Source organism: Oncorhynchus mykiss, chromosome 16 (assembly GCF_057628025.1).
Source record: "Oncorhynchus mykiss isolate SJ-2025 chromosome 16, ASM5762802v1, whole genome shotgun sequence".
NCBI lineage: Eukaryota > Metazoa > Chordata > Actinopteri > Salmoniformes > Salmonidae > Oncorhynchus > Oncorhynchus mykiss.
In genome coordinates, this window is record NC_143037.1 from 77,441,466 (window position 1) to 77,467,252 (window position 25,787).

The window sequence follows — 25,787 nt, forward strand, 5'->3', positions numbered from 1 at the left end:
GTTACGAATTCTCTTTGAAAGACGGGGTCCTGAAAAAGGGGAGGTTTCTTTTTTTGCCGAGTTTATATTAGGTGAGCAAAACCTCAATGTTTACTTCACACTGGAAGCGTTGTACTAGTTGATGCACTGGAACCAACCCTGAACGTTTTTTCTATTCTTTTTTTTTTAGGAGTTTTTGTATGGAGGTCATGAGTGTCGAAATTGGTTAACAATGCATGTAATTACTTATTTTCTACGTGTGGATTATTTGAAGTGTTTAAAGTGCTGTAATGAATATAAGTGCTGTAATGATTGAGTGTACTGTTATAAGTAGGACACGTGACATCTCGGTAACTTTGAGAAAAAAAACACTTTTTCGGGAGTTGTGCCTGATCGTCCCTAGTTACCACAGCCACAAAGTCAACCCCCCCCCCCTCCCTTTCCTACAATTTATATACATTTAAAACTAGCCTTAATCACACTGCTAACTGTATGCCTAATAATAACCTGAAATTAAGACTAAAAACCATTTTTATAATATTTTTTTTAAGCTATAGAGCCTATTGTGACTTTGTGGCTGTGGTAACTAGAGGACATTGTTGCGCCTCACACATATCTGCCCTCTCATTGGCTAGAATGGTCCCACCTGATCTTGCCTCCTCTCTGCTGTCTTCCATTTTTGAAAACATTTATTTTCATTGTTAAAACGGCCACTAGAGAATGTGGTCAATATAATCTATAAAATGTACATCCGGTTTTCAAAGGAAATTGAAAGAGACAATGACGCCTCTTACACTTTCGGACGTTAACCACAGATGATTTATTATATTGACAAGATATACTGCTTGACAATGGTTGAAGGAATGCGAGAATGCCATTCTAGCCAATGAGAGGGCAGTATGTGCACAAAAACCACAACTAAATCGTTTTTCTCAAAGTTGCCGGAATACCGCGTTCATCCACTTATATATTATATATTACATTTGTAACAGCCTAAATATTACAAAACTTATATTTGATCAAATAAGCCTGACGTATTTCGACACTCTCTCATAGACCTCCTTACAAACAAACGGGCTTGTCTCACTCGGACAAAATTTTGGACGGAGTAAATCCTCTCGCTTCGCCTCTTCCTCTCTGGGTTAACAAAGGTGACATCAGAGAGGAAGAGGCGAAGCCTGGCGACACTCCATTTTAAACTCTTTTTGCACGTTTACAGGATTGGATGAACAGTGCAGATGATAACCTCCCTCGACAGTTTTTTTTTTCTCTCGTCAGGCCCCCCCAAAAAGAAATAAATGGCAGAGTTTCTAAATCCAGAGGCGAGATTGCCAAACCAGTCAATGAGACAAGTGAAAAGATTCTTCCTTAATTAAGTAGGCTAAAGACACAACCTAGATTCGAGCCAATATCATATGTAGTTAAACATTGTATTACTCAGACCTCGTGAAAGTAACAAATTGACACGTTTTTATATTCATGAAAAAAAACTACTTTATATCGAAGGAATGAATGCCTTTGATTTTGACGGCATGCACATGCGCAGTTATACCGAACGAGGAAACCATCCAACGTCACAATGCCGTCATCTACAAGCGCGATCGGCGATTTATTTTTATTATTGGAAAATCCGTTTTTGTCTATCTTCATACTGTACTACTTAATGTCTTTGGAAAATAATCCACTAGACGTTTCTTTTTCAACCTACTATTTTAAGGTTGGCCCGCCTCTAGTCAACCCCAAAAAGAATGGAAACAGCGACACCTACTGGCTGATGAAAGAAAGGTGTTATTATTCGAGGTCAGGGAGGTGAGTTCAACAGAGAGGTAGATGAGTAAAACGGATTACAGTTTCATGCTGTTTATAAAAAAAATCACAACTATCCAACTAATAGAACGTGATTAGACAGATGTTTGCACACGTTTGGACAGCATTTGGTGAGGTAATGGTTGGGTGAAAGATTCGAGAAATGAACACGCGTCAAACAGCAGATTTTCTGTAGTCCACAAACTACAAATCCCAACCTCTCTCGCCTTGGAACAGAAAAGCAAAGCCACACTTGCGCCGTAGGGAAAGAAGTGGATGCGTTGGGGACACAGTAGGGGAAGGGAAAGAGACGAGGTTTTTCAACATAAATGGAGGCTCATCCGTAGCGGTGAGAGAAGAGCAGCTGCAAAAAAAATAAAAAAAATACAAGTCAAAATGGCGAAAGAGCAGGAGGTCGAACGCATTGCTAAAACGCTGGACAAAATGGTGCACAAGAAAAACACGGTAAGTTTGAGTTTGCTCGGTGGCAGAAGTCAGGTAGGCTTGGCAGAGCAGGGGGGGTGTTGTGGTGGTCGTGTGATGCCTCTTTGTAGACATCGAACATTCTGGCAAGCTACAGAAATGTTGGCTATTTGTTTTTCAGGGGTTCTGAACTTTAAAACAAACAAAATAAATAACTAGTTGATTGCGCTGTCGACTTGACGTGAAAGTGAATTGTTGCACTTCACTACTACTATGTGTCAGCGTAGGTTGTAATGGCAACATATTGAAACATTGTTGCATTCACGCTGTGTTTTGTTATGAACGGGTGTCCACGCCATTGACACGAAAAGCTGGTTCCGCCCCTCCGTTCTCCTAGTTAAGTACAAGCATGGCTACTCCGGTTTATCAACTGGGATCGTTTTGATATCTGTGTAGGTTCAACTTCAACGTAGATAATGACTTTTGTCGGCATTTCCACCTACTACCTATTCTGTTTTCCCTTGCCCGGAGGCGGAACCGAAATATTTAACCTGGAGATAAACTCCCTAAATCCATATGCCACACGGATGACCAGCCATTACAATTGACCATTAAGGCCTCTGCTGTGCCCACATTCTTTTCCATATCACCATAGGCCAACACAATCCAGTTTTGATGTGTCTTATCATCTAGATTCTAGCCCACTATTTTGTCGGAATAATAACACATGCATAATGTTTGGTAACTAAAAATAGATTTGTATACAGCATCCATTCAATTCAACAGGTGTCAATAATTTTCGCTGTCTCCTTTCTTCACAGGATGGTGCCATCTATCTGCTGAGGGAACTGAAGAGCATGAAGATGTCTCTGGAGACTCTACAGGTAGACCCTGTAGGCCTCTCTGTCTGTACCACCTGAGGAAAATAGTATAGTATTGACCATGGTTTATACAATATAATGTCTATACAATGTGTCAGTCCAGGATCGTTGTCAGTTGGTGGAGGGTCAGACCATAGCTCAAGATGTAAAGTAGGCTACAAAAAAAGTACATTCAGTTATTCCAACTCTCCCCTTTAAAAAAATAAAAATAAAAATGCAATGGCTGTTCACTTAACGTAGGCTGGCTTTAGGACCATGCGGCGCGTCGCTTGGAAGGCAGTTTGCTTTTCCGGGTCATCCGTTTTAGGCAGTTTGCTTTGAATTTGATGTCAGCGTCTGAACTCACCGGGTACTTTCACATCGGTGTCGGTATAGGCGGCGCATCCAATGGGCAAGGGGGAAAATAAGCCAAAATAAACTATATAATTGCTTTTATACATAAATAAATAGTTGTAAATACCACACCGGAGAGAATGATTTGGCCACAGAAGACCATTGACTATTCTTTATTTATTTTAAATCTGTGGATTGATTTAAGTGTGACATTTGGGCAGTGAGTTGCAAATAGCCTAGTGATTGTTGAGTTGCAGCTGTCGGTGAAAAGCAGTTCAACATCCTGTATTCCAAAATACAACCATAGGAAAAACAGTCAAAACAATAAATAAAACGCAAATGGCTATTGCTGAGAAGATGATGAAGAAAAGACTAATCGATCTCTAGTTTTATTTTTAATTTTCAACTCTGAATTGACACCAGCTGAGAGCATCGGCCATATTGGGGCGACAGGGTAGCCTAGTGGTTAGAGCGTTGGGCTACAAATCTTTCGTTCTGCCCCTGAACAAGGCAGTTAACCCACTGTTCCCCTGAACAAGGCAGTTAACCCACTGTTCCCCTGAACAAGGCAGTTAACCCACTGTTCCCCTGAACAAGGCAGTTAACCCACTGTTCCCCTGAACAAGGCAGTTATCCCACTGTTCCCCTGAACAAGGCAGTTAACCCACTGTTCCCCTGAACGAGGCAGTTAACCCACTGTTCCCCTGAGCGAGGCAGTTAACCCACTGTTCCCCTGAACGAGGCAGTTAACCCACTGTTCCCCTGAACGAGGCAGTTAACCCACTGTTCCCCTGAGCGAGGCAGTTAACCCACTGTTCCTCTGAACGAGGCAGTTAACCCACTGTTCCCCTGAACGAGGCAGTTAACCCACTGTTCCCCTGAACGAGGCAGTTAACCCACTGTTCCCCTGAACGAGGCAGTTAACCCACTGTTCCCCTGAACGAGGCAGTTAACCCACTGTTCCCCTGAACGAGGCAGTTAACCCACTGTTCCCCTGAACGAGGCAGTTAACCCACTGTTCCCCTGAACGAGGCAGTTAACCCACTGTTCCCCTGAACGAGGCAGTTAACCCACTGTTCCCCTGAACGAGGCAGTTAACCCACTGTTCCCCTGAACGAGGCAGTTAACCCACTGTTCCTAGGCCGTCATTGAAAATAAGAATTTGTTCTTTAACTGACTTGCCTAGTTAAATAAAGGTTAATAAATAAATATCCCTGGTGAGTGAACATATTCAGAGTTTTTGGATCATTGGATCAGTACCACTGGAAACATATATGTTGTTGGGGAAATCATTTCCTCCTCCAGGTTAGATGGATATCATATTGTACAATTTGTATCCCCTTTTCCCATAAATTAGAGGGTTGCATTTAAGACGAGGTGGTTTTCATTGATCTCTGTTTGTCAGGGTCAGCAGGCTACTAATTTGTTGGTCCAACGGGCTCAGAGACGGTCACTTGAACTGGACTGAACACCCGCTTTGATAAAAAAATAGATTCCCTCCTAGAACTTGGCACATATCCACTCACCCACACAAACACTCACATCACAACTGCTGCTACCAGACTCTTATTATACTGGTCAGTTTATACACTGCCCCCCCCCCCCTTCATCCCCACCTTCCCTAAAACACGTGTAAATATTAGGCTATAAAATGTACCTTCCTGTATTATACTGATGCTAAAACATTTATTCTACTGAGACATTTACTTTATGTTTGTTTTCTTAAATTATTTCTTATTGTTGCATTGTCCAGAAGAAACCTGCAAGGAAGCGTTTCATTGGACGATATATAACGTGCTTATCCCGTAGGACTAAGCGTTTCATTGGACGATATATAACGTGCTTATCCCGTAGGACTAAGCGTTTCATTGGACGATATATAACGTGCTTATCCCGTAGGACTAAGCGTTTCATTGGACGATATATAACGTGCTTATCCCGTAGGACTAAGCATTTCATTGGACGATATATAACGTGCTTATCCCGTAGGACTAAGCATTTCATTGGACGATATATAACGTGCTTATCCCGTAGGACTAAGCATTTCATTGGACGATATATATAACGTGCTTATCCCGTAGGACTAAGCATTTCATTGGACGATATATATAACGTGCTTATCCCGTAGGACTAAGCATTTCATTGGACGATGTATAACGTGCTTATCCCGTAGGACTAAGCGTTTCATTGGACGATATATAACGTGCTTATCCCGTAGGACTAAGCATTTCATTGGACGATATATATAACGTGCTTATCCCGTAGGACTAATAAAACTTGAAACCAAATGCAACCCTTTTTAAAAAAAAAATGTAATAGCAACAATTTTATTGTGAAAAAAAAGTGCTTCCCAAAAACTGAATTCGCGCTCCGCCTATGGATGTCAGCGTTTTTTGTTTTTGTTTCCCAAATTGTTTTTTTAATATGTAATGTAAAAATGCAGTAAATGAGGTAAAACTTCCCAAACAATCGCTGACCGTAATGATTACAGCTAAGATGCTGTCTGTTAGTCCACCAGGATCGGCATGTCGGTGAACGCTGTGAGGAAGCAGAGTTCAGAGGAAGAGGTCCAGACTCTGGCCAAGTCACTCATCAAGTCCTGGAAGAAACTACTGGGTATGTCTGCTACAGGTCTGCCTCGTACCGCTGTCTTGTCTGACCTGCAGGTCTGCCTCGTACCGCTGTCTTGTCTGACCTGCAGGTCTGCCTCGTACCGCTGTCTTGTCTGACCTGCAGGTCTGCCTCGTACTGCTGTCTTGTCTGACCTGCAGGTCTGCCTCGTACCGCTGCCTTGTCTGACCTGCAGGTCTGCCTCGTACCGCTGTCTTGTCTGACCTGCAGGTCTGCCTCGTACCGCTATCTTGTCTGACCTGCAGGTCTGCCTCGTACCGCTGCCTTGTCTGACCTGCAGGTCTGCCTCGTACCGCTGTCTTGTCTGACCTGCAGGTCTGCCTCGTACCGCTGTCTTGTCTGACCTGCAGGTCTGCCTCGTACCGCTGTCTTGTCTGACCTGCAGGTCTGCCTCGTACCGCTGTCTTGTCTGACCTGCAGGTCTGCCTCGTACCGCTGCCTTGTCTGACCTGCAGGTCTGCCTCGTACCGCTGCCTTGTCTGACCTGCAGGTCTGCCTCGTACCGCTGCCTTGTCTGACCTGCAGGTCTGCCTCGTACCGCTGTCTTGTCTGACCTGCAGGTGCGATCCACATGTCTGCTCTAGAGAGACCGGAACATTATTATAATAATACAAACTTGAATACAGTAATGAGTTCACTATATAGTTTTAAGACTAAACAGAAAGCGTATTTCTAAAGAGATAAACACCTGAATGGGAATAATGATATGTTCTCTCTACAGATGGTGCTGAGGGGAAGGCTGCGGAGGAGAAGAGGAGGGAGGGCTCTCCCCTGAGGTCATCAACGTCCAAGGACAGTCCTGGATCCAGCGACCAGAGGTGAGACGTCGTGTCAGTCCTATACCAGAGGTAGTTCAGTGAATAACCTTGTCTGACCTCTGAAGACTTGTGTGAGCTCCCTGAACTAATGCCTAGGCGTTTAGCTCAGCAGGCTAATGTGTAGTCCATGTAGCAGAGGCAGTTCAATGAACTACTCTTGGGTGATGCGTAATCTAGCTTGAGCCCAAAAGACATGGGTTTGACTCACTCACTCACTCACTCACATCAAATATGACTTGACAGGTGAACACAAGGGCTACATCTCTCCACATGTCATCAAAGCGTAACATATATGTTGAACGCTGAACGAGTGACCCTCAGTTTGTTTTTTGGCAAGTTGTGACGGCGTTTCCTTGCAAAGTTTGATTTTCTGTACGTTTCAATTTGGATCCTGCTACGGGGTTAGCCTGAGTTACTGTGACCTCTACTATCTGTCACGGGATCCTGCCAGACCAAAATGTCTGAAGTTGGTTTTCTAAGCTAGCTACTAGCCTAGCTGGTGGTGATCCGTATCAAACTGGCAGGGTTTTCCACAAACAGCCCGTGACGCGGTTAGCCCCTGTGGGCGCAGAGGAATCCCACTCTATTTGTGTTTCCTGTTGCTTTTTCAAAAGCACAATCGTTGCATGAACGTGGCTAACCATAAACATCAATGCCTTTCTTAAAATCAATGTACAGAAGTGTATATATATATTTTTAAACCTGCATATTTAGTTAAAAGAAATGAATGTTAGCAGTCAATATTCACTAGGGAAATTGCGTCACTTCTCTTGCATTCATTGTACGCAGAGTCAGGGTATATGCAACAGTTTTGGGCTGCCTGGTTCGTTGTGAACTAATTTGCCAGAACTTTACATAATTATGACATAACATTGAAGGTTACAGCATTATTTAGACTTAGGGTTGCCACCCGTTCAATAAAATATGGAACAAATCCATATTTCCCTGAGAAATTGTTTTTCTCTCAATTATAGTTTCCGGATTTGACCATATTAACCTCTGCTAGTGTCCCACCACGACAACAGCCAGTGAAATTGCAGGGCGCCAAATTCAAAACAACAGAAATGCCATAATTAAAATAGATAAAAATAGAGAGAAAATTAATCACTAACCTTTGAAGAATAGCTGCTGCCTTGACAGGAACTAATGGGGATCCATAATAAACCCCAGGAAGAGTAGTTGCTGCCTTGGCAGGAACTAATGGGGATCCATAATAAACCCCAGGAAGAGTAGCTGCTGCCTTGGCAGGAACTAATGGGGATCCATAATAAACCCCAGGAAGAGTAGCTGCTGCCTTGGCAGGAACTAATGGGGATCCATAATAAACCCCAGGAAGAGTAGCTGCTGCCTTGACAGGAACTAATGGGGATCCATAATAAACCCCAGGAAGAGTAGCTGCTGCCTTGGCAGGAAATAATGGGGATCCATAGTAAACCCCAGGAAGAGTAGCTGCTGCCTTGGTAGGAACTAATGGGGATCCATAATAAACCCCAGGAAGAGTAGCTGCTGCCTTGGTAGGAACTAATGAGGATCCATAATAAACCCCAGGAAGAGTAGCTGCTGCCTTGGTAGGAACTAATGAGGATCCATAATAAACCCCAGGAAGAGTAGCTGCTGCCTTGACAGGAACTAATGGGGATCCATAATAAACCCCAGGAAGAGTAGCTGCTGCCTTGGCAGGAAATAATGGGGATCCATAATAAACCCCAGGAAGAGTAGCTGCTGCCTTGGCAGGAACTAATGGGGATCCATAATAAACCCCAGGAAGAGTAGCTGCTGCCTTGGCAGGAACTAATGGGGATCCATAATAAACCCCAGGAAGAGTAGCTGCTGCCTTGGCAGGAACTAATGGGGATCCATAATAAACCCCAGGAAGAGTAGCTGCTGCCTTGACAGGAACTAATGGGGATCCATAATAAACACCAGGAAGAGTAGCTGCTGCTGGGGATCCATAATAAACCCCAGGAAGAGTAGCTGCTGCCTTGGCAGGAACTAATGGGGATCCATAATAAACCCCAGGAAGAGTAGCTGCTGCCTTGGCAGGAACAAATGGGGATCTATAATAAACCCCAGGAAGAGTAGCTGCTGCCTTGGCAGGAACTAATGGGGATCCATAATAAACCCCAGGAAGAGTAGCTGCTGCCTTGACAGGAACTAATGGGGATCCATAATAAACACCAGGAAGAGTAGCTGCTGCTGGGGATCCATAATAAACCCCAGGAAGAGTAGCTGCTGCCTTGGCAGGAACTAATGGGGATCCATAATAAACCCCAGGAAGAGTAGCTGCTGCCTTGGCAGGAACAAATGGGGATCTATAATAAACCCCAGGAAGAGTAGCTGCTGCCTTGGCAGGAACTAATGGGGATCCATAATAAACCCCAGGAAGAGTAGCTGCTGCCTTGACAGGAACTAATGGGGATCCATAATAAATCGAAGAGAAAAATAAGCACACTTATGTTACTGTTTAGAATAAATGGATCAGGGTCACTCCTAACATGATGTAACATTTTCTTCTCGTCTACCCCAGCAAGAAACTGCCTGAGCCCCCTACGACCCCCACCACCCCTACGACCCCCACCTCTCCGAAGTTCACCTCCTTCCCCCCTGCCCCCGTCACCACTGACAGCGTACGCACCAAGTGCCGAGAGCTGCTGGTGGCTGCCCTGCAGACCGACGGTGAGACAGACCCTACCAAGATGGCCGCCATTATCGGCACATTCTACAGCTGTATAGGTTGATGACTTCAGCAACTCTAGTATTATACATCTCTGGGTGAGACGGAGCCCAATCACAAGGAGGGATCTAAGATATGGGGTGGCAGGAGGGACATATTTTTTTTAAGTACATTATTTGGATGTGTAATTTTTGTTTAAAAAACAAACAAACCGAATGACCACTCTGTTTTCGTATGTCAGATGACCACAAGACCATTGGAGCAGACACTGACAACTTGGCTGCTCAGATTGAGGATTATATCCTTTCGCCTGTAGGCTTGTCGCTGTCTGTGTCTGGTGATGAGGACCAGACAGTGGTGTGGTATCTTTATAGGACTCTGCATGTCTAAGACTGTCTTACCGTGTGTGTGCGTGCAGCGTCGTTCTCCTTCACTCTCCCTGCTTCACGTATCTACCAGGAGTTTAAGTCTACAGACCAGAAGTACAAGTCCAGACTGAGGAGCCGTATCTCCAACCTGAAGGACCAGAAGAACCCGGACCTCCGACGCAACGTCCTCGCTGGAAACATCTCTGCTGACCGCATCGCTAACATGGCTGCTGAGGTACGATGCGGGGGGGGGGGTGCATCGCTAACATGGCTGCTGAGGTACGATGGGGGGGGGGGGGGGGGGGCATCGCTAACATGGCTGCTGAGGTACGATGGGGGGGGGCATCGCTAACATGGCTGCTGAGGTACGATGGGGGGGGGGGGGGGGGCATCGCTAACATGGCTGCTGAGGTACGATGGGGGGGGGCATCGCTAACATGGCTGCTGAGGTACGATGGGGGGGGCGCATCGCTAACATGGCTGCTGAGGTACGATGGTGGGGGCGCATCGCTAACATGGCTGCTGAGGTACGATGGGGGGGGGCGCATCGCTAACATGGCTGCTGAGGTACGATGGGGGGGGCGCATCGCTAACATGGCTGCTGAGGTACGATGGGGGGGGGGGGCGCATCGCTAACATGGCTGCTGAGGTACGATGGGGGGGGGGGGCGCATCGCTAACATGGCTGCTGAGGTACGATGGGGGGGGCGCGCATCGCTAACATGGCTGCTGAGGTACGATGGGGGGGGCGCATCGCTAACATGGCTGCTGAGGTACGATGCGGGGGGGGGGGGGGGGGAGGCGCATCGCTAACATGGCTGCTGAGGTACGATGGGGGGGGGGCGCATCGCTAACATGGCTGCTGAGGTACGATGGGGGGGGGGGCGCATCGCTAACATGGCTGCTGAGGTACGATGGGGGGGGGGTGCATCGCTAAAATGGCTGCTGAGGTACGATGGGGGGGGGGTGGAGGCGCATCGCTAACATGGCTGCTGAGGTACGATGGGGGGGGGGGGAGGCGCATCGCTAACATGGCTGCTGAGGTACGATGGGGGGGGGGTGGAGGCGCATCGCTAACATGGCTGCTGAGGTACGATGGGGGGGGGGGGAGGCGCATCGCTAACATGGCTGCTGAGGTACGATGGGGGGGGGGGGGGGGGTCATATCGCTAACATGGCTGCTGAGGTATGATGCGGGGTGGCGCATCGCTAACATGGCTGCTGAGGTGGGGGGCGCATCGCTAACATGGCTGCTGAGTTACGATGCGGGGGGGGGGGGGGGCATCGCTAACATGGCTGCTGAGGTACGATGGGGGGGGGCGCATCACTAACATAGCTGCTGAGGTACGATGGGGGGCACATCGCTAACATGGCTGCTGAGGTGGGGGGCGCATCGCTAACATGGCTGCTGAGTTACGATGCGGGGGGGGGGGGGGCATCGCTAACATGGCTGCTGAGGTACGATGGGGGGCACATCGCTAACATGGCTGCTAAGGTACGATAGGGGGGGGGGAGGCGCATCGCTAACATGGCTGCTGAGGTACGATGGGGGGGGGCGCATCGCTAACATGGCTGCTGAGGTACGATGGGGGGGGTGCATCGCTAACATGGCTGCTGAGGTACGATGGGGGGGGGGGGGCGCATTGCTAACATGGCTGCTGAGGTACGATGCGGGGGGGGGGGGGGGGGCGTCGCTAACATGGCTGCTGAGGTACGGGGGGGGGGCGGGGGGGCGTATCGCTAACATGGCTGCTGAGGTACGATGCGGGGGGGTGCATCGCTAACATGGCTGCTGAGGTACGATGCGGGGGGGCGCATCGCTAACATGGCTGCTGAGGTACGATGCGGGGGGGGGGGGGGGGGGTCTGTGTGTTTCATGTTTTGACCATGAACTCCATACAGTTGAAATATGTCCCAAGGTTGACTCTAAAAATAGCATGTTTGTGCGCGCTTCACATCTGACACCGAGACGATTCTGTAAGGTCAATTCTCTGTGTGTACCAACCAGGAGATGGCGAGCGCGGAGCTGAAAGAGATGAGGAAGGCTTTGACCAAGGATGCCATCAGAGAGCACCAGCTGTCTAAAGTGGGCGGGACCGAGACGGACATGTTTCAATGTGGCAAATGCAGGGGCAAGAACTGCACCTATACACAGGTACCGACATAGTGAACTGCACCTACACACAGGTACCGACATAGTGAACTGCACCTACACACAGGTACTGACATAGTGAACTGCACCTATACACAGGTACCAACATAGTGAACTGCACCTACACACAGGTACCGACATAGTGAACTGCACCTACACACAGGTACTGACATAGTGAACTGCACCTATACACAGGTACCAACATAGTGAACTGCACCTACACACAGGTACCGACATAGTGAACTGCACCTACACACAGGTACTGACATAGTGAACTGCACCTATACACAGGTACTGACATAGTGAACTGCACCTACACACAGGTACTGACATAGTGAACTGCACCTATACACAGGTACTGACATAGTGAACTGCACCTATACACACAGGTACCGACATAGTGAACTGCACCTACACACACAGGTACTGACATAGTGAACTGCACCTACACACAGGTACTGACATAGTGAACTGGACCTCTACACAGGTACTGACATGGTGAACGGGACACAGGTACTGACATAGTGAACTGCACCTATACACAGGTACTGACATAGTGAACTGCACCTATACACACAGGTACCGACATAGTGAACTGCACCTACACACACAGGTACTGACATAGTGAACTGCACCTATACACAGGTACTGACATAGTGAACTGGACCTCTACACAGGTACTGACATGGTGAACTGGACACAGGTACTGACATAGTGAACTCTAGTCAGTTCAGTGTAGTTTCCCCCTGGGGTAAAATCCCATGTTGTCAGTGCAGTGTAGTTTCCCCCTGGGGTAAAATCCCATGTTGTCAGTGCAGTGTAGTTTCCCCCTGGGGTAAAATCCCATGTCAGTGCAGTATAGTTTCCCCCTGGGGTAAAATCCCATGTCAGTGCAGTGTAGTTTCCCCCTGGGGTAAAATCCCATGTTGTCAGTGCAGTGTAGTTTCCCCCTGGGGTAAAATCCCATGTTGTCAGTGCAGTGTAGTTTCCCCCTGGGGTAAAATCCCATGTTGTCAGTGCAGTGTAGTTTCCCCCTGGGGTAAAATCCCATGTCAGTGCAGTGTAGTTTCCCCCTGGGGTAAAATCCCATGTTGTCAGTGCAGTGTAGTTTCCCCCTGGGGTAAAATCCCATGTTGTCAGTGCAGTGTAGTTTCCCCTGGGGTAAAATCCCATGTTGTCAGTGCAGTGTAGTTTCCCCCTGGGGTAAAATCCCATGTTGTCAGTGCAGTGTAGTTTCCCCCTGGGGTAAAATCCCATGTTGTCAGTGCAGTGTAGTTTCCCCCTGGGGTAAAATCCCATGTTGTCAGTGCAGTGTAGTTTCCCCCTGGGGTAAAATCCCATGTTGTCAGTGCAGTGTAGTTTCCCCCTGGGGTAAAATCCCATGTTGTCAGTGCAGTGTAGTTTCCCCCTGGGGTAAAATCCCATGTTGTCAGTGCAGTGTAGTTTCCCCCTGGGGTAAAATCCCATGTTGTCAGTGCAGTGTAGTTTCCCCCTGGGGTAAAATCCGAGAGAGAGAGAGACTTAGGTTGGACCATTAAAACTCGTTTTTCAACCTCTCCAGTCGGTTAGGACATCTACTTTGTGCATGACACAAGTAATTGGAGGTGTACCTGTGGATCTATTTCAAGGCCTACCTTCAAACTCAGTGCCAAGACCTCAGAAAACAAATCGTAGACCTCCATAAGTCCGGTTCATCCTTGGGAGCAATTTCCAAACGCCTGAAGGTACCACGTTCATCTGTACAAACAATAGTACTCAAGTATAAACACAATGGGACCACGCAGCCGTCATACCGGTCAGGAAGGAGACACGTTCTGTCTCCTAGAGATGAACGTACTTTGGTGCGAAAAGTGCAAATCAATCCCAGAACAACAGCAAAGGACCTAGTGAAGATGCTGGAGGAAACAGGTACAAAAGTATCTATATTCACAGTAAAACGAGTCCTCTATCGACATAACCTGAAAGGCTGTTCAGCAAGGAAGAAGCCACCGCTCCAAAACCACCATTAAAAATGCCAGACTACGGTTTACAACTTTACATGGGGACAAAGATTGTACTTTTTGGGGAAATGTCCTCTGGTCTGATGAAACAAAAGTAGAACTGTTTGGCCATAATGCCCATCGTTATGTTTGGAGGAAAAAGGGGAGGCTTGCAAGCCGAAGAACACTATCCCAACCGTGAAGCACGGGGGTGGCAGCATCATGTTGTGGGGGTGTTTTGCTGCAGGAGGGACTGGTGCACTTCACAAAGTAGATGGCATCATGAGGACGGAACATTATGTGGATATATTGAAACAACATCTCAAGACATCAGCCAGGAAGTGAAAGCTTGGTCGCAAATGGGTCTTCCAAATGGACAATGACCCCAAGCATACTTCCAAGGTTGTGGCAAAATGGCTTAAGGATGACAAAGTCAAAGTATTGGAGTGGCCATCACAAAGCCCTGACCTCAATCCTATAGAAAATTTGTGCGAGCAAGGAGGCCTACAAACCTGACTCAGTTACACCAGCTCTGTCAGGAGGAATGGGACAAAATTCACCAAACTTATTGTGGGAAGCTTGTGGAAGGCTACCTGAAACCTTTGACCCAAGTTAAACAATTTAAAGGCAATGCTACCAAATACTAATTGAGTGTATGTAAACTCCTTACCCACTGGGAATGTGATGAAAGAAAATAAAAGCTGAAATAAATCATTCTCTCTACTATTATTCTGACATTTCAGATTCTTAAAATAAAGTGGTGGTCCTAACTGACCTGAGACGGGGAATATTTACTAGGATTTAACGTCAGGAATTGTGAAAAACTGAGTTTTTAAATGTATTTGGCTAAGGTGTATGTAAACTTCTGACTTCAACTGTACATACTGTCTCTCCCTGTGTGTTGTAGGTGCAGACGCGCAGTGCTGATGAGCCCATGACCACCTTTGTACTGTGCAACGGCTGTGGCAACCGTTGGAAGGTAGGCTGTGTACCCAGATCACTGTCTGGTAACATTCCTGGGATAATTCGTTTTTATCTATGCTTCATTTGAATATCAAAGAAAATAGTTAGCAACTATATTAGACTACCGCGAGCCCAGGTTTGATGCCCTGCTCCCTAGCATGGTGGGCCCCGCTCCCTAGCTTGGTGGGCCCGGCTCCCTAGCTTGGTGGGCCCGGCTCCCTAGCTTGGTGGGCCCGGCTCCCTAGCTTGGTGGGCCCGGCTCCCTAGCTTGGTGGGCCCGGCTCCCTAGCTTGGTGGGCCCGGCTCCCTAGCTTGGTGGGCCCGGCTCCCTAGCCTGGTGGGCCAGGCCCCCTAGCTTGGTGGGCCCGGCTCCCTAGCTTGGTGGGCCCGGCTCCCTAGCTTGGTGGGCCCGGCTCCCTAGCTTGGTGGGCCCGGCTCCCTAGCCTGGTGGGCCAGGCTCCCTAGCCTGGTGGGCCAGGCCCCCTAGCTTGGTGGGCCCGGCTCCCTAGCCTGGTGGGCCAGGCCCCCTAGCTTGGTGGGCCCGGCTCCCTAGCTTGGTGGGCCCGGCTCCCTAGCTTGGTGGGCCCGGCTCCCTAGCTTGGTGGGCTGCCTCCCTAGCCTGGTGGGCCCGGCTCCCTAGCCTGGTGGGCCCCGCTCCCTAGCTTGGTGGGCCCGGCTCCCTAGCTTGGTGGGCCCGGCTCCCTAGCCTGGTGGGCCCGGCTCCCTAGCTTGGTGGGCCCGGCTCCCTAGCTTGGTGGGCCCGGCTCCCTAGCTTGGTGGGCCCGGCTCCCTAGCTTGGTGGGCTGCCTCCCTAGCCTGGTGGGCCCGGCTCCCTAGCTTGGTGGGCCCGGCTCCCTAGCCTGGTGGGCCCCGCTCCCTAGCTTGGTGGGCCCGGCTCCCTAGCTTGGTGGGCCCGGCTCCCTAGCTTGGTGGGCCCCGCTCCCTAGCTTGGTGGGCCCGGCTCCCTAGCTTGGTGGGCTGCCTCCCTAGCCTGGTGGGCCCGGCTCCCTAGCTTGGTGGGCTGCCTCCCTAGCTTGGTGGGCCCGGCTCCCTAGCTTGGTGGGCTGCCTCCCTAGCCTGGTGGGCCCGGCTCCCTAGCTTGGTGGGCTGCCTCCCTACCCTGGTGGGCCCTGCTCCCTACCCTGGTGGGCCCTGCTCCCTACCCTGGTGGGCCCTGCTCCCTACCCTGGTGGGCCCCGCTCCCTAGCTTGGTGGGCCCCGCTCCCTAGCTTGGTGGGCCCCGCTCCCTAGCTTGGTGGGCCCGGCTCCCTAGCTTGGTGGGCTGCCTCCCTAGCCTGGTGGGCCCGGCTCCCTAGCTTGGTGGGCTGCCTCCCTAGCCTGGTGGGCCCGGCTCCCTAGCTTGGTGGGCTGCCTCCCTAGCCTGGTGGGCCCGGCTCCCTAGCTTGGTGGGCTGCCTCCCTAGCCTGGTGGGCCCGGCTCCCTAGCTTGGTGGGCTGCCTCCCTAGCCTGGTGGGCCCGGCTCCCTAGCTTGGTGGGCTGCCTCCCTAGCCTGGTGGGCCCGGCTCCCTAGCTTGGTGGGCTGCCTCCCTAGCCTGGTGGGCCCCGCTCCCTAGCTTGGTGGGCCCGGCTCCCTAGCTTGGTGGGCCCGGCTCCCTAGCTTGGTGGGCCCGGCTCCCTAGCCTGGTGGGCCCCGCTCCCTAGCTTGGTGGGCTGCCTCCCTAGCCTGGTGGGCCCCGCTCCCTAGCTTGGTGGGCTGCCTCCCTAGCCTGGTGGGCCCGGCTCCCTAGCCTGGTGGGCCCCGCTCCCTAGCTTGGTGGGCCCGGCTCCCTAGCTTGGTGGGCCCGGCTCCCTAGCCTGGTGGGCCCGGCTCCCTAGCTTGGTGGGCCCGGCTCCCTAGCTTGGTGGGCCCGGCTCCCTAGCTTGGTGGGCCCGGCTCCCTAGCTTGGTGGGCTGCCTCCCTAGCCTGGTGGGCCCGGCTCCCTAGCTTGGTGGGCCCGGCTCCCTAGCCTGGTGGGCCCCGCTCCCTAGCTTGGTGGGCCCGGCTCCCTAGCTTGGTGGGCCCGGCTCCCTAGCTTGGTGGGCCCCGCTCCCTAGCTTGGTGGGCCCGGCTCCCTAGCTTGGTGGGCTGCCTCCCTAGCCTGGTGGGCCCGGCTCCCTAGCTTGGTGGGCTGCCTCCCTAGCTTGGTGGGCCCGGCTCCCTAGCTTGGTGGGCTGCCTCCCTAGCCTGGTGGGCCCGGCTCCCTAGCTTGGTGGGCTGCCTCCCTACCCTGGTGGGCCCTGCTCCCTACCCTGGTGGGCCCTGCTCCCTACCCTGGTGGGCCCTGCTCCCTACCCTGGTGGGCCCTGCTCCCTACCCTGGTGGGCCCTGCTCCCTACCCTGGTGGGCCCCGCTCCCTAGCTTGGTGGGCCCCGCTCCCTAGCTTGGTGGGCCCCGCTCCCTAGCTTGGTGGGCCCGGCTCCCTAGCTTGGTGGGCTGCCTCCCTAGCCTGGTGGGCCCGGCTCCCTAGCTTGGTGGGCTGCCTCCCTAGCCTGGTGGGCCCGGCTCCCTAGCTTGGTGGGCTGCCTCCCTAGCCTGGTGGGCCCGGCTCCCTAGCTTGGTGGGCTGCCTCCCTAGCCTGGTGGGCCCGGCTCCCTAGCTTGGTGGGCTGCCTCCCTAGCCTGGTGGGCCCGGCTCCCTAGCTTGGTGGGCTGCCTCCCTAGCCTGGTGGGCCCGGCTCCCTAGCTTGGTGGGCTGCCTCCCTAGCCTGGTGGGCCCCGCTCCCTAGCTTGGTGGGCCCGGCTCCCTAGCTTGGTGGGCCCGGCTCCCTAGCTTGGTGGGCCCGGCTCCCTAGCCTGGTGGGCCCCGCTCCCTAGCTTGGTGGGCTGCCTCCCTAGCCTGGTGGGCCCCGCTCCCTAGCTTGGTGGGCTGCCTCCCTAGCCTGGTGGGCCCGGCTCCCTAGCCTGGTGGGCTGCCTCCCTAGCTTGGTGGGCTGCCTCCCTAGCTTGGTGGGCCCGGCTCCCTAGCCTGGTGGGCCCCGCTCCCTAGCTTGGTGGGCTGCCTCCCTAGCCTGGTGGGCCCCGCTCCCTAGCTTGGTGGGCTGCCTCCCTAGCCTGGTGGGCCCGGCTCCCTAGCCTGGTGGGCTGCCTCCCTAGCCTGGTGGGCCCGGCTCCCTAGCTTGGTGGGCCCGGCTCCCTAGCCTGGTGGGCTGCCTCCCTAGCCTGGTGGGCCCGGCTCCCTAGCTTGGTGGGCCCGGCTCCCTAGCCTGGTGGGCTGCCTCCCTAGCTTGGTGGGCCCGGCTCCCTAGCCTGGTGGGCTGCCTCCCTAGCCTGGTGGGCCCGGCTCCCTAGCTTGGTGGGCTGCCTCCCTAGCTTCTATGTACTTCTGTAGATCTTAAATGATTTGAACGGTATAAGTAGTATACTGGTTCACCTTTCTGATTTGGTGAGGTGGAGAATTGCACCATAGTGCTTCCGCTTGTCCAGTCCTGTCAGATCTGCAGCCACGTGTATAAGGGTAGAGACCAGTGGTTTGCCTGATCAGAAGTTACCTAACCCTGACTTGGTTGTGAGATGTAAATACGGGCTAGAAGGTAAGGGAACATGGTGCGCTTTTTATGGCTTGGCTGCTCAGTACTCCTGCAGTACCACAGTGTCACCACCAGATGGCAGCAGACATTGTCAAGCACTTGCTGACTTTACTGGTGCTACTGTGGTGGTAACCATGCCGACTTCTTCTAATGATGTTATACGTTCTCTCACATCCAGTATAATACAACACACCTACCAGACACGTTTGTTGTTGTTGTCATGTACCCTCCATATTTGAGTTATTTTAACAGACACTCTTACTCAGAGTGACTTTCAATCAGTGTATTGAACTAAAGAAAATCAACCACATGCCATGATCATTGCAAGTCAAATCTTTACCACTTTGTCTCCCTCCTCCCCAGTTCTGTTGAGGAGAAGATATTCTGGATTTGCTAGTAGAAGAGCTGACCTGGATGAAGAAATAAACCTGGACCTAATTTTGTTACAACTGCAGACTGGTTTTTGTGCTTATTTTTTTTTTTTTTGATACCTTGTTTTTACATTTAACTCATAAATCTGTAGAAAATATTTTGCCATTTTGATTTAATATCCTTTTTTTTTTTAAATATTAAATCACACTAGCCTGGGTGCCTTTTCTGGTTCTGTTCACGTGCCTCAACCTCTTATGGAATGTCATGTTTGGTTTGACAACAGGTTGGCAAGAGCACAAACTGTTCTGGGACCAGGCCGAAGTTGAACACTTGCTCTTAAAACAACATTTTGGTTTGCTGTTCATTAGTTGAAAGCGCTATCTTACTAAAAAAAACAATCTTAATTTTGGGGGGGGGGGGTGCCTTTCTTTGCCCCTCTGTGCCACAAATGATCATTTTACTGTTAGTTTTATACACTTGCTGTATTTAGAGTGTTTATACACTCTTAGCATAAGTCCCAAATGCCACCCTATTCCCTGTAGTGCACTATAAAGGGAATGAGGTACCATTTGGATACGTACTTGCTGTATATAGAACAAGCCGTTGTTTCACTTTATTCTGAATCTACAGTCTTACTAATTCAGTACCACTCAAACTCTGAAATGGACGAATATGGAATCATGTAGTAACCAAAAAAATAAAGTGTTCAACAAATCAAAATAGTTTTTTTTTTTTTTTAGATTCTTCAAAGTAGCCACCCGTTGCCTTGATGACAGCTTTTGCACACTCTTGGCATTCTCTCAACCAGCTTCATGAGGTAGTCACCTGGAATGCATATTCAATTAACAGGTGTGCCTTGTTAATTTGGTTAAAAAACCCTTGAATGAGTAGGAGTGTTCAATCTTTTGACTGGTACTGTATAAATAAAATACACAGGTTCTTAGTTCTGTTTTGATTCTTCCATAAACAAATGAGAGAAACAGGAGGATCTGCTAGAAGATCTAGAATGAGAAAGGTTTAAGGAGGACAGTCTCTCCTCTTTTCCTTCTCTGCTTGAACGTTACTAAAAGGTTAGCGGAGTACTAGAGAAGTAGCCTGTTATCCAAATCGAGTTTGCTACTTTTTTCTCCTTTCTGTTAAAACAATTATAAAATGTAGTTCAGACTACTGGAGGAAAAGAGCCTCCTGACAAACTATCGACTGGTTTGAAAATTTTTGTCATGCAAGTGATTCATTTTGTATTGTTAACATTTTGTCCTCCCAATGGGAACTTGAATTAAAAACGGATGTAAGGAGTGTGGAAAGAGACTGGGGGTGGGGTCCTGGTGAGTTCTTGTTAGCACTGGGCTTATCAACCCGCTCAGTTCACTAGCCAAACATGGTTTTTAACGTTACAAATACAGATGTCATGAATAGAGCAGACCATGATTCCTTGTTGTTCCTTGTTGTAAAACATGTTTGTTCTACAACTTGTCCTGCTGAACACCCCCCCCTTATGCACAACAGGTGAAAGACCCATTTTAAAGTTCTATCGTCATGGGGGGGGGGGGGGGGACTTCTTAATGGCTGAGAACACACCCTCCATATAAACTATTTGGGAGAACTAGAGATATACTTTCCAAAAGTTGATGTACATTTCCCATCACGTCACACTGGATCAACTGAAAGTTTGCTGTGGAGAAGAGAAAAAAACCCACAAAGAGGAACAAACCGCTAGCCAATTCACCTGCCTTGTTATCCATTACTTCTCAGCTCCTTTCCATGACACTTACTAGGTTCTCCTAAAAGTCTCTTCTGTTGATCTCATCATTGATGAAAACTAACTGTAATGAACATCTATAAATGACTAAACGCTGTAGAGATCATTATGAGGTAGTCCTACCGTAATGTAACGGGTACAGAGCCATCTCTCCTCAGCCGAGACCCGGGTTCACGATGTAGGAAACCGACCAAAACTGTTCGATAGACGGTGAAAACGGGGAGGTGGCCTAATATCTAGACTTGTTCAATAAGAAACGCTTGTTTCCCATTGCAAATGGTTTTGCTACAATGTGCAGTAATGAGCCCGATTCTCGGTCTAGCGTCCTGCTCAGGAATATGAGTGTGTGGTGCTGGTGTCTGTGGAGCTCTGTGGTGTTTGTGGGTGTCTGTGGAGCTCTGTGGTTTTTGTGGAGCTCTTTATTTCAGCACTAGCAGGGTATTTCCATACCTGCGAATGCAGAGTAGGATCAGATCAGCCTGTTAAATCTCTGTCGTACAGACACACAGAGGCACAAGCTGATTTAAGTCTAAAGAGCTGCAAGACTAGATGCTTAATTACTGTAGTCGGATTATGGGTCAGTGGATATATTCAGACTGACCATGTCTCTGTGGTGAAGTATTCAGCCCATTTATCTCTCTGGCAGGTAACATTTTAACCCCCTCTCTCTGGCAGGTAACATATTAACCCCCTCTCGGTCCTATTCAGCCCCTCTCTCCATCTGTCTCCCTCCCTCAGTCTCTCTCAATTCAATTCAAAGGGCTTTATTGTCATGGGAACCATATGTTAACATTTTTTAATCAAGTGAAATAGATAATAGACAATAAAAATGAACAGTAAATATTACACTCACAGAAGTGCCAAAAGAATAAAGACATTACAAATATCATATTATGTATATTTACAGTGTTGTAATGATATGCAAATGATATGCAAAAGTTAAAGTACAAAAGGAAAAATAAATCAACATAAATATGGGTTGCATTTACAATGGTGTTTGTTCTTCACTGGTTGCCCTACGTTGTACAACGATGATTTTTTTGCAGAATTCTGCGTGCAGAGTCTCAATTTGGTGTTTGTCCCATTTTGTGAATTCTTGGTTGGTGAGCAGGACCCCAGACCTCACAACCATAAAGGGCAATGGGTTCTATAACTGATTCAAGTATTTTTAGCCAAATCCTAACTGATATTTCAAATGTTATGTTCCTTTTGATGGCATTGAAGGCCTTCTTGCCTCGTCTCTCAAATTGTTCACAGCTTTGTGGAAGTTACCTGTGGCGCTGATGTTTAGGCCAAGGTACTGTATGTATAGTTTTTTGTGTGCTCTAGGGCAACCGTATCTAGATGGAATTTGTTTTCGTGGTCCTGGTGACTGGACCTTTTTTAGAACACCATTATTTTTGTCTTGGTGAGATTTACTGTCAGGGCCCAGGTCTGTCAGAATCTGTGCAGAAGATCTTGGTGCTGCTGTAGGCCCTCCTTGGTTGGGGACAGAAGCACCAGATCATCAGTAGATATTTGACTTCAGATTCTAGTAGGGTGAGGCTGGGTGCTGCAGTCTGTTCTAGTGCCCTCGATAATATGTTGATATGTATGTTGAAGAAGGTGGGGCTTAAGCTGCATCCCTGTCTCAACCCCGGCCCCGTGGGAAGAAATTCGTTTTTTTTTTGTTGCCAATTTTAACCACACACTTGTTGTTTGTTTCAGTTGTGTAGCAGGTCCTGATAGCTTTTTTTGAAATCAACAAAGCATGAGAAGGCTTTGCTTTTGTTTTGTCTTGTTTGTTTGTCAATTAGGGTGTGCAGGGTGAATACGTGGTCTGTCGTATGGTAATTTGGTAAAAAGCCAATTTGACATTTGCTCAGTACATTGTTTTCGCTGAGGAAATGTACGAGTCTGCTGTTAATGATAATGCAGAGGATTTTGCTAAGGTTGCTGTTGACGCATATCCCACGGTAGTTATTGGGGTCAAATTTGTCTCCACTTTTGTGGATTGGGGTGATCAGTCCTTTGTTCCAAATACTGGGGAAGATGCCAGAGCTAAGGATGATGTTAAAGAGTTTAAGTATAGCCAATTGGAATTTGTGGTCTGTATATTTTATGATTTAATTTAGGATACCATCAACCCCACAAGCCTTTTTGGGTTGGAGGGTGTGTATTTTGTTCTGCAGTTCATCCAATGTAATTGGAGAATCCAGTAGGTTCTGGTAGTCTTTAATTATTGATTCAAATGTTTGTATTTGATGTAAACTCTTCAAAATAAGAAACGTCCTGTGAGATGTTACCCCACTCTTCCACCAAGGCACCTGCAAGTTCCCAGACATTTCTGGGGGAATGGCCCTAGCCCTCTCCCTCCAATCCAACAGGTCCCAGACGAGCTCAATGGGATTCCGATCCGGGCTCTTCGCTGGCCATAGCAGGACACTGACATTCCTTGCAGGAAATCACACACAGGACGAGCAGTATGGCGGGTGGCATTGTCATGCTGGAGGGTTATTTAAGAATGGGTCTGCAGGAAGGGTACCACATGAGGGAGGAGGATGTCTTCCCTGTAACGCATAGCGTTGAGATTGTCTGCAATGACAACAAGCTCAGTCCGATGATGCTGTGACACACCGCCCCAGACCATGACGGACCCTCCAAATCGATCCCGCTCCAGAGTACAGGCCTCGTGTAACTCTCATCCCTTTGACGATAAACGCGAATCCGACCATCACCCCTGGTGAGACAAAACCGCGACTCGTCAGAGAAGAGCACTCTTTGCCAGTCCTGTCTGATCCGGCGACGGTGAGTTTGCGACCATAGGTGACGTTGTTGCCAGTGGTGTCTGGTGAGGACCTGCCTTACAACAGGCCTACAAGCCCTCAATCCAGCCTCTCTCAGCTTATTGCGGACAGTCTGAGTACTGATGGAGGGATTATGTGTTCCTGGTGTAACTTGGGCAGTTGTCACCATCCTGTACCTGTCTGTCCATCCTGTCTCCCTGTAGCGCTGTCTTATGCATCTCACAGTACGGACATTGCAATTTATTGCTGTCCTCATTTATCCGCTGTCCTCATGCCTCCTTGCAACATGCCTAAGGCACGTTCACGCAGATGAGCAGGGACCCTGGGCATCTTTCTTTTGGTGTTTTTCAGTCAGTTGAAAGTTCTCTTTAGTGTCCTAAGTTTTCATAACTGTGACCTTAATTGCCTACCGTCTGTAAGCTGTTAGTGTCTTAACGACCGTTCCACAGGTGCATGTTCGTTAATTGTTTATGGTTCATTGAACAAGCATTGGGAAACAGTGTTCAAACCCTTTACAAAGAAGATCTGTGAAGTTATTTGGATTTTTACGAATTATCTTTGAAAGACAGGGTCCTGAAAAAGGTATGTTTATTATTTTGCTGAGCTTACATGTTTTTGCCGTTTCTTTGTTTAGGGCCAAAAAGTGATTTATCCATACATATCGTTTTGAGCAGATCATTCTTTGTGTTGTTTGTTTAGAGTTTTAACATTTTTCCAGAAGTGGTTATATTCTATGGATTCTTCAATTACAATGTAATTGGAGAATCCAGTGGGTTCTGGAATCCAGTGTGTTCTGGAATCCAGTGGGTTCTGGAATCCAGTGGGTTCTGGAATCCAGTGGGTTCTGGTCGTCTTTAATAGTTGATTCTAAGATTTGTATTTGATCATGTATATGTTTGATGCTGTTTATTCTTTGTTATAGAGCCAAAAAGATTGGAGAAGTGGGTTATCCATACATCTCCATTTTGGATAGATAATTCTTTGTGTTGTTGTTTGTTTAGTGTTTTCCAATTTTCCCAGAAGTGGTTAGAGTCTATGGATTCTTCAATTACATTGAGCTGATTTCTGACATGCTGTTCCTTCTTTTTCCGTAGTGTATTTCTGTATTGTTTTAGTGATTCACCATAGTGAAGGCGTAGACTCAGGTTTTCTGGGTCTCTACGTTTTTGGTTAGACAGGTTTCTCAATTTCTTTCTTAGGTTTTTATGTTTTGCATTCTTCATCAAACCATTTGTCATTCTTGTTAATTTTCTTAGATTGTCTGCTTGAAATGTTTAGATTTGATAGGGAAGCTGAGAGGTCAAATATACTGTAGGTTTTCTACTGCCAAGTTTACACCTTCACTATTACAGTGGAACATTTTGTACAGGAAGTTGTCTAAAAGAGATTGAATTTGATGTTGCCTAATAGCTTTTTGATCGATTCTCTCTCCATCTCGCACTCCCACAGCCCCTCTCTCCCTCTCTCTTGTGACAGGCAACCTCTATCTGTTGAGATCACTACTGAATGTGAGGTCCATGCTATAGGTTACTGTATGATGAGGTCACTATTGAATGAGGCCCATGCTATAGATTACTGTATGATGAGGTCACTATTGAATGAGGCCCATGCTATAGATTACTGTATGTTGAGGTCACTATTGTATGAGGTCCATGCTATAGGTTACTGTATGTTGAGGTCACTATTGAATGAGGCCCATGCTATAGGTTATTGTATGATGAGCAAACCAGATGGGATGGTGTATCGCTGCAGAATGCTTTGGAATCCATGCCTTCAATTCTAAATAAATCACTGACAGTGTCCCCAGCAAAGCACCCGGCAGGGTAGCCTAGTGGTTAGAGAGTTGGACTAGGAACCGGAAGGTTGCAAGTTCAAACCCCCGAGCTGACAAGGTATAAATCTGTCGTTCTGCCCCTGAACAGGCAGTTAACCCACTGTTCCCAGGCCGTCATTGAAAATAAGAATTTGTTCTTAACTGACTTGCCTGGTTAAATAAAGGTAAAATTAAAATAAAAAAAACACCTCCTCCTTGCTTCACGGTGGGAACCACACATGCGGAGATCATCCGTTCTGCATCTCACAAAGACTTGGCGGTTGGAACCAAAAATCTCAAATTTGGACTCATCAGACTAAATCACCAGGAGCAAACGACCTGCCCTCCAGGACACCTACACCACCCGATGTCACAGGAAGGCCAAAAAGATCATCAAGGACAACAACCACCCGGGCCACTGCCTGTTCACCCCGCTACCATCCAGATGGCGAGGTCAGTACAGGTGCATCAAAGCTGGAACCGAGAGACTGAAAAACAGCTTCAAGGCCATCAGACCGTAAACAG

General features: G+C 48.7%; 1 protein-coding gene across 1 annotated transcript; it reads left to right on the forward strand.

The window, feature by feature from the left end:
- The first annotated feature begins 1,735 nt into the window (after positions 1-1,735).
- Positions 1,736-19,847, forward strand: LOC110492699 (transcription elongation factor A (SII), 2). The gene is made up of 10 exons (XM_036947820.2): positions 1,736-2,250; positions 3,030-3,092; positions 5,933-6,038; positions 6,775-6,871; positions 9,399-9,547; positions 9,787-9,843; positions 9,994-10,148; positions 11,920-12,066; positions 14,950-15,021; positions 18,896-19,847. Exons 1-10 carry the CDS (start codon positions 2,062-2,064, stop codon positions 18,902-18,904), a joined length of 1,044 nt encoding a protein of 347 aa, XP_036803715.2. The 5' UTR covers positions 1,736-2,061; the 3' UTR covers positions 18,905-19,847.
- The last annotated feature ends 5,940 nt before the right edge of the window (positions 19,848-25,787 follow it).